Source organism: Thermobia domestica, chromosome 3 (assembly GCF_964235325.1).
Source record: "Thermobia domestica chromosome 3, izTheDome1.hap1.1, whole genome shotgun sequence".
NCBI classification, from domain to species: Eukaryota; Metazoa; Arthropoda; class Insecta; order Zygentoma; family Lepismatidae; genus Thermobia; species Thermobia domestica.
This window is the reverse complement of record NC_137456.1, coordinates 273,050,906-273,060,763: the sequence shown is the minus strand read 5'-3', so window position 1 is coordinate 273,060,763 and position 9,858 is coordinate 273,050,906. Positions and strand designations below refer to the sequence as shown.

Sequence of the window (9,858 nt, the reverse complement as noted above, 5' to 3'; positions counted from 1 at the left end):
TATTCAAGAGACGGGCAATATACATATTGGAATACCCCTTTTATAACGAAAAATGACCAGCTGGCGCTGCTCAAACGTTGTGTTACAATTTTTCGCCCTATTGGAAGTGTTATACTGCAAAGCCAATACCCATTCACACTTTCTAACACGAAGACGAGAAATGAGTTATACATACGACGTTCCTTCCCCCAATCATATTGTCCTGTAAACTGGAGATACAGCAGTAAGATCATCAAGCCACTTTAGTGGCCGAATATTAAAGTGGCATGATATGAAGGCAGTTTGTAGAAACATAGCAGTTAGTTAGACATAGTTTGCGTTTACAACTTCTACACATTACAAAATAGTACACGAGACATGATAGTTGTTCCATGTCATCGCTTACAAATTCCAATGTATTTACATTAATGCGTCCTTTGACATAACTGACAACAATATTGGGTGGCCGAATATTAAAGTGAGTCTCTGTATATAATGCGAACATATGTTTTTATTAAAACGAATTGTGTGATAAAGAACGTCATATCATAGTCTTTGCAGCGTCATGGTATGTTGAAACGTAAAATCAACTGTGCGAAGTGTGGAAAAGTAAAAATTCAGAACACACTAACTTCTTCCTCGCAGCAGGCCATTAGTACCCTGGAAAGAGGAAGCCATCTCGTAGGTAAGAATTATTACAATTACTTAAGTGTTTTTGTAGTAAAAATTATTGCGGATATTTTACGTATTCTTCCACTATCCTCGTTTATGCATATGCCCCATGTCGCTGACGCGCCTGCTCCCTCCTGACACACCTCTTGCTAAACTCGGGCTCCCCTGCTGCGCTCCGGTTCTGACTCAATTAAATATCATTCGTGCTTTTTAGTGTCCACCTAGCAGAAATTGGTTCGTGTTTCATGCACTAGCTCCTCATTTAGTGCATGTTCTGCAAAAACAAACCGGAAAATGTAATAAATGTGTGAAAATGTGGTAAAATTGTTTGCTCGAGTAATGCCACAGGTAAAGCGAGGCATTAAGGACCACGGGGCATTAGGGACCGCGTGCTAAATTGTTGTAAAATCCGGCACGAAATGCGAAGCGGAAAGCGCACTAAGATTATGGACGGTCGGTGATGGTCTTTTGTTTTTGTAAGTCGTATTTGACACACAGATGTCGTACAAACTTCCGAGGTAAGACCGGGAAACGGATTCAGTCAAAACGCGGACGCGCGAAAACGCCATAAAAAGTTCCTACGGTGTTGTACGAAGCTACAGTAAAACGTGCTGAAGTTTTGATTTGGAGCAGAAAGTAGAAAGAAGGTAAGTAACCATGAAAACAATCACTGGTAAAATAGTTTGTCTCGTATCACCGTATGCCAGTCACCTAGAATTGTTACAATTTTGAACTTTCATGTCCTTCCAGGAGATTTAGCAAATATGACCAGTGAGGATTGGTAGCAGTACCAGCGTAAAGATCCACAGTTAATGAATTATATTGATGCTTTGGGGCAAGATCAGACCAATGTACCAGAAATAAGTTGGGGTAAATCAGTACGGCTGTATTATAAGATCCAACAAGGTGTGCTGTTAAAACGTGATTTTCATTTGAAAGATAAATAGAGGATAGTTGTACCCAAAAGTTTAGTAAAGAGAGTACTGAGATGTTACTATGACGACAAGGGTCATTTTGGATATGCGAAGACACACACGATGCTTCTAGAAAATTTCGTTTGGAAAGATGTATACTGATGTTCGACAATACATCCGCAATTGTGTATTGTGTATGAGACACAAAGCTGATCCTCATCCTCTCTCAAGGAAGCTACAGGGCCATTCCATCGTCACGGGCAGGACATTTACACTACATTTTTGATGTTTTAAAGTTTTATATTTCTAAAAATACAACATAAATCCTGCTAATTATATGATACATGAGCAGTACAGACTTAGGAGTATATGTAGCTGATGTTTTCAGTACTTTTTTCTGTTTAGAGTAGAAAATATTAATTCCTAATTGTCTGTCACGGGCGAGGACAAAAAAGAGAAGTGACTTTCGACACACCAAGTGAATGTTACAAAACTCTGTGAATTCTTGGCTCAAAATGTTTTTATTTCAACGGAAATGTATAAATGATGAAATTTTTTACCAAACTTCACTTAAGAGAAATTTGCCAAATATTTATATTAATGAAAAAACTCAACTTTACTGTGTCACGGGCAGGACACATCGTTGTCACGAGCAGGACACCGTGTGAATCAACACACAAAATCTCAATAAGAATTATTTGAAAACTGAAATAAAATCGAAAATAAGTCAATTTCTGCTGTACTGTTATATCACTGTACACAAATAGTTCTATTTACTTTAGTTGGGACTCGCTTTTATCACATAATATAAAAATATGTAGCACACTTATTTCTCACCACCTACACTTTAGGAAATGGTTTTATTTGCCCATTTACACGCACCTTGTAGGGAACTTCGTACAAAACACCGTCTAACAGTATATAAAATAGGTGCTGGTATCCAGTGCCCGTGCCGTGGAAAATCAGCGCCCGGGGCGAGAGTATATGACGGCGCCCCCGTAAATATGAGTGAGGTCGACAGACCAGCCGCAAAGCGTCACCATGGTTGGCGCCATGTGTAAGAAAATTTTCAAAAATAAATTCTGCTTTTCCTTGATTTTGAGCACTATTTAGCACTTTTTCCTTCCACTTTTTTCTACATCTTTTATTTTTTCCTCCTGAATTTTGCGCCCCCATACTTTGACGCCCGGGGCCGACGCCCCGCTCGCCCCTTCCCCTAACGCCACGGCACTGCTGGTATCACAGGTATTTTTTGATTGAAATGCATGTAAGACACTTCAACAGTCTTGAAAATTTTACCGCAATCGCTTACGGTCTTCATACGAATTTCCTTGACTCTTTCGTCCTCTTCCACTGGGCTATGTGAGATAGTTGCATGCAAGGATCTTATAAAATATATAATATTTTATAAGATCCTTGGTTGCATGTCTATGCTTTCTTTTTCTGTCCACTAGAGAAAAATTCCATCAACAAAAATGTTCCTTGTGTTATATTTTCAACAGCTGGCCTAACACAGGCCTTGTTAACATGCAAACCTAAGTCCTCGCTCAGGATAGCTTCATGGCTTTCGGAATCATCATTTTCAAAATCTGAATAAAAGTCTGTTAGGAGTTTAAAGATTTTACACGGAATGAAGCTCTGATTTAAAAGTTCGACGAACTACCAAATTTTTGCTGTCATATTGCAGGAAAAACTTTTTTGATTGGGGACATTCAATTGACAAGATCATTTTACCGTCTTTTATTCAAACCGTCTTTTTTTTTCAATTTCTGCTGATGATAGTAGTAAAACAGATATATTTTGAAACGAAGAGCTTAAAGCTGCTACGAAATCAGCAGCACATTCTACAATTACTTTCTTTTGTTTCACAAAGTTCCATACTGGCCGTTTTGTACATACTCCAATCCCATCTACTGCTCCCTTGAAACGAACAGAAAGGTAACGCTAATGATAACATTTATATGGCACTTATTTTAAGTTAAAACATCATACTGACAGTAATAGATAATCCTCTATTTAAGTAAATAATGTTCATGCTTAGAAAACTTTATTTTAGTACACATGGAATCAATTTCTATCATGAATAATCAATGTACACAAACTTTCCCACCAATGGCATGCTCACTGTCACGGGCAGGACAAGTTTTCAAATTGAAATAAATCGAAATATATGATTAGCATTAGTCCAAAATTTGGCAAATGTGAAATACACATGCAAATTGTTACTTCTACTAAGTACGAACCACATTCTCAAATTTAGTAATTCAGTACAATAACTTTTGGTAGTTTTCTGTCACGGGCAGGACACTCAAGTTAACGTTTATATCTTTAATGATATTATAAACAATTTTTATCCTGTAAACACTTTTTCAACTGCATCTTGTAGCAAAAAGAAGCATCTTGAATAGCTCGAAGTTACTTCAGCCAAACATGCACAAATTTCCGTAAAATGTTGCCGATAACAAGAATAAAAAATTCCTCGCAGCTGTCATGTTACAAATTCACAATTTAGATTTAAAATTTTACGTGAATTCTAAGTATAAATAAGTTTTTCTTTGTGAAAAAGTAAATTTCGTTCTATTTACTTCATATATATGTAAAAATGCATTGGTTTTGACAGTTTTCGAAAATTTGGGTTTAGGCTCACTTTCGCGTGGAATGGCCCTACAGTCAATCACCGTCTCGAGAGCCCGAGAGTTATTGTCAGTTGATGTGGTAGGGAAGCTTCCAACCAGCAAGTCAAACATGGCATATGTATGCACATGCATGGATGTTTTTACCAGGCATCTAGTAGCGTACCCAATGAGACGAGCTACAACTGCTGCAATTCTGAGGTGCCTGGATTTGTATTTTATGCATTTAGGCATTCCAGACGCCATTATATGTGACAACGGTCCATGTTTTGTATCTAGTAAGTTCCTAGGGTCAATGGCTAGTAAAGGAATTAAAGTATATCACACCACACCATACCATCCTCAAGCAAATCCCGTGGAGAGGATGCATAGAGAATGCATAGGCTTTGGAGGTTGTATTGTGCTGGACAACATGTGGATTGGAGTAAGCACTTGTGGAATATCGTTATGTTACTGAATTATACTATTGTGGAGAATCTGAACGTTGCTCCAGTCCAAGCACATCTAAACGTGAAGGATGTGACGCCTGTGATGAAACGACTGTTCCAAGAGGAGACTGATGAAGACGGGAATTCGTGGGACAACCGGCTACTTATGATTGCACACCGTAAGAAGTCTCAGATGGCGAGGAAGAATCAACGTACCAACGAAAAAATGACATCGGATCGGCATGCTAATGTAGGCGATCTTATATTCCTCAGCGCACATCCCATCAGTGATGCAGCAGCACAGCAGATAAAAAACATGTTCGATCTGTACTCAGGACCGTACTTATGTGTTCGTAAGCCAAGTCTTAAGGTTGTGGAGCTGATTGATCCGAACAATGGGTAATCGATAGGACACCGATCCGAACATCAGTGTAAATTGTGGAAGCCTACTCAGGAAGAATACTGGAAATGGCGGAAGAAGGCAGAGGAGAATTGTGCCAGTCAACTTTTGAAGGACTTGCCTGTTAAATACTGCGAATAGATTGCAGGCTGTACATATTTCGAAATATTGTGTATACATAATATGTATATAAGTGTGTGTCAGGTTTCATTTGTTTGCGTATTATCTTGTTCTTATAAGTATCTGTGGAACTAAGTGAAAGTTAATCTGTGAATTCTTAGTGACGGCGCAGGGATCAACCTATTCGGACGTCATATGTGACAGGACACGCTGGCCCATCAGCATTTGTATACGTGTTGTTTTCGTAATTTTGTGTTTCGCTCACTTCGAGCGGTGTGACTGAGCGCTCCGCTCAGTAACCTTCTGAACTCCACCAATGTCTAAACTTCACTGACAACACTGTCAACACATGATCAGGGAGCAGCAGTGTGAATCGACAGCAAGTGGGCAGGTTGAAGGAAAATAATAAAAGAAGAATGCAGCTATGAAGAATTGTTTGTAAGTGAATTAATAGAACAAGAATTGTTAAAGGAATTGTTTTGTTTTAACCTGCCGGTAAAGGTAAGAAAACTGAATGTGCTCGAAAAATAACAAGTAAGCCATATTCGTGAAGAAGCCAGCCACTGCAAGTAAACATCGCATGTCACGTACTAATGTTAACGAAAATAATTAAAAAGAGTGATATGTGTATACGGTATACGACACACTAAAGCATGCTTAGCATTCGTAACATTATAGAATTATTTTGATATTACATTAAAAACATATGCGCATATAAAAGGTAAATTTACAATATTGATACATTATTTATGTAAGCCGATGTAATATTATTCATTTCAAATACCTCACTCATAACCTAATCTATTTTATTGGATACTGCATATCAGTGCTACAAAAAGTAAATATAAAGTTTCTTGCGCCAGTCAATATTAGCAGAGGTTGATAAATTGTATACACTCTAAAGGATCAGTAAATATAGAACGTCGTGCATATAATGAGCGCACAATACGAACGCATTACTTTGTATTGAATTCTTTCAACCTTAAGCTCAAGTGTGAAACATATATCCACAAAAAGCGCTTGAAAGAAAATCAATCTATATTTGATATAGGCCTATATAATAGCGGAATATTACTTCAATTTATAGCTATAAAATATCTAACAACTGCAGTAGTGATATAACATCGTTACATAACTGCATTATTTCTGGAAACTGTGCTAACTAACCTATTTATCTGTGAAGAATGTTTGAAGTATCAGTACTAAGTTGAATTCAACCTAAATAAAAGTTTGCCAGTCACGACTATCAAGTGTCAATTAGTTAGTCACTTTGCATTCAAATTAGTATTTCACTAGTGAATCATCTGTTCAGGCAAAGACAGAACTGAATATAGAAACAATTATATCAAGTGGCAAGTATATTATAATAGTTCAGTGCGTCCGTAAAAAGGAAATAATTAAAAATTAATAAATAAATAATAAATACAAATATAAATAAGATATCAAATTTTTTTAAAACAATTCTTTCTAGACATTTGGAATAACATAATTTGCTACTGTCGTCTGGACTTTCATTTACTCTGAAAGGACTTTAGAAATGTAGTAGTGAAACCTTATTGCATGTATTATTATTATTTTTGTTGCATATAGTATTTTGTGTTTCCTTGTTCTAAATATCATGTTTCTTTTAATTACTTGTCAATCTCAGTTTTATGTTGAACGGTATCAATAATTAAAGTTAGTGACGTTACCAAATCATTATTGAAGCTACTATTTACGTCAAAAGATTGTTAATTTGTGGTGAGCATTATCTGTTGTGAATATGAATACTATTTGGTGATAGAATGTGGTATTATAGAAACAAATATAGTACATAAATACATATGGTTTTAATAACAAGTTTACGCAAGTGTATTCTGAAACTTCTGAGTCTAGATTGCATCATCTCTCTACGTCCACGCTACGTCTGACAACTTCGTGAATTACAACATTGTGGTTATTTGTATTGAAGGCTCGAATGGTAAGTTGTCGATTACGACCCAAGAATGTTGTAGTATTAATATTAGTATTCTTATTTGAGTTCATTATTTCTTGATGCACTGTTTTCGGAGCGTGCGCTCCTGCTACCGAGATTCCGGATAACGGGAGGTTATTAAAGATTTGTTTCATATTTTAACCACTAATACCCTCCACCGTTACAGGGTTTGTGAGGGGCATGAGAATTTATTTAGAAATATCATATTGCTTGTATGCAAAAAGTAAAAACATTTCCGAGAATATGAAAACTGTTTCTGTAGAATACGTAGGTGTATGCATTTAGATAAAACTAAATAAGTTATTAGTAGCATGAGAAATAAATAGTTATGGTCCCTAATACCCCAAATAGTGGTCCTTAACAGCCCAAAGGACAAAAAGGAGCAGTTCTATATTGCAATAGTCATAATGTGAAATGACGTATGTGTCCCTAAAAGTTAATGGACAGATGTTAAAAATACATGAGTACAAAATATGACAGAAATAGGTTTTTATTTTCATATGTTTTGCACTGCTTTCGCAACTATGCTATGTGGTCCTAATTACCCCCTTTTTCTCTTTCTCGTAGGAAATGGTGCGCCATTACAAAAAAAAAAGGACCCAGGGAGAAGAAATTACGCCACCCAAGAAGATGCTGCAACCATGAAACAAGCATTTGATGCTGTAACAAGTGGCAGATTGGGTATCCGAGCAGCAGCACGGACCTACAAGGTGTACTCCTCTGCTGAACCATATGCTGGGCAAACACCAACCAATAATCCGTTCTCTGTGTTTCCTGTTATGTCGTCTGTTGGAACAAACAATAGTTTGTCTTCAGCCTCACCAGCTTCTGGTCGCTCTTCTCCAAGTGTCAGTGATACATCACAACTCTCCGGCTCTCATAAGTTGAAACACTTTTTCTTGTCTGCATTACAGCAATCTTCAACATCCTTCTCGCCGCCACCAGAAAGATCGCAACGAGTGCGTCGTTTTCGGTATGGTGAAAGTCTGACATCGAAGGAGGCACTGCAACGACTACAGGAAGATTCTGCAAAGTGTGGTAAACGTCCCGCCAAACGTGCAAAGGCAAATGTGCATACACCGATGCAAGCAACAACATCTCAGGCATCTCAACAGCAGTATTCAGCAACATCTGAATCATCTCATCACCGTGAGGATTCCACTCTTGACGTTTGTGGTCTGTGCCATATGCCTGAGGGATCAGACGAGAAATGGGTACAGTGTAACTCCTGTGATACATGGTATCACCTTGAATATACTGCCTTGACAGGACAGGAGAACCTTGACACTCTAATCTACATATGCGAGGGTTGCCAGTAAGGTTCCAGAGTAGCATCATTGCCCTTCGTTTCGTGATGGTCCTTATTCCCCTTACTGGTCGTTGATACCCCATTCGCTGGTCCTTATTACCCCGAGCGTGGGGCTTTTGGGACCTAGTATCATACCTTTCAATAATGTACCATACCTTTTTTTACTTTGCATTATATTTCTTCTAGTCTGGGTTGTCTAAAATGTAAACTAGAAAATATATGTTCTAAAATGCTCAACGGCTCTGTTTTTTCTAACAGCTCCTGATACTTTTTTCTTCGAAAATATAGATATGATGGTCCTTATTACCCCGGTTTACCTTATATTCATACTCATGAACTCTTCGTTGGTATATAATTATCTGCGTGTCTTCAGCGAGGGAGACGTGTTTCGATTCCTAGTAGGGATTCCTGTGGTTCGGAACCCTCGTAAAGCTGCAGGTCAACATCTCAAGTAGCATCACTACTGAAAGTAACTTTTTTACCCCAAGATTTGGTGATAACTTGGTTTACAACCAGGAACTTGTTTACACATGAAACTTGTAGAGGTAAAGTTCCGTAGTTGCATGCTCCTTTCCAGAATGCCTTTTTAATGGAATAGTGACCACTTTTATTTAGCAGAAAAGAACCTACACTAACCTATGCAAACTTAACCTAGTAATGGGATACAAAGAATATGTACACAATGTATGCATGACTGTCATATACATCGCACATTAGAGGCACCGTGTTTACCTACACACTAAATACTTTAACATCTCGTATTTATTCGTTTAAGGAATCCTACCTTTCATGGTTTCAAATAGCGTCTGTCAATTGATCCTATCCTGTGATGTTCTTAACTGAGGGTTTTGAAAGAAATTCCATCATATCATGTAGCTATAAAGAACGGCAATCGTAGTAGACCTACTTTGCGGTTCCACATATAAGGACATATGACTTATATACCGTTCAGACGCAATAAAGTAATTGAACACGAGCTACCACATATAACACTTACGCCAAACACTTTAATTACCGGTAATTGTTTTTATAAAGCATTGAGTTACAGCATTTAATTTGTTTAAATACTTAATATTAAAAACATATTCCTCTTACCTGCAAATTTGGGTATAGCTTCTGTGAATAGTAGTTTTCTTGCTACGAAATTGTTTGCTTCACTATTTGCTTCATTTTCTTGATTACATAATACGAGCTGATGAGTTTCTGCGACTCCAGTCAAAGCCGCCATTTTTGTTTGTTTACAGAAACCAAATGAATGATTTATTAATAGTTAACAACTGGAATAACCAAATAGTTCAATGAATTCTGCACTTTGTTTAAACTGAACAAAGTCGCGTTTAAACAAACTAGTTTTTTGCGTGTTACAAAGCAGATTTGTTAATCGCAGACAAAGTTTCTTCTTCTGAAATACAGTTAAACAAATGAATT

General features: G+C 37.3%; 1 protein-coding gene across 1 annotated transcript; it reads left to right on the top strand.

Moving 5' to 3' along the window:
• Positions 1-1,058: 1,058 nt before the first annotated feature.
• On the top strand, positions 1,059-8,567 carry LOC145681662 (uncharacterized). Its single transcript, XM_081753285.1, has 2 exons — positions 1,059-1,298; positions 7,689-8,567. The coding sequence occupies exon 2, from the start codon at positions 7,763-7,765 to the stop codon at positions 8,438-8,440; it is 678 nt and encodes a 225-aa protein (XP_081609411.1). The 5' UTR covers positions 1,059-1,298; positions 7,689-7,762; the 3' UTR covers positions 8,441-8,567.
• The last annotated feature ends 1,291 nt before the right edge of the window (positions 8,568-9,858 follow it).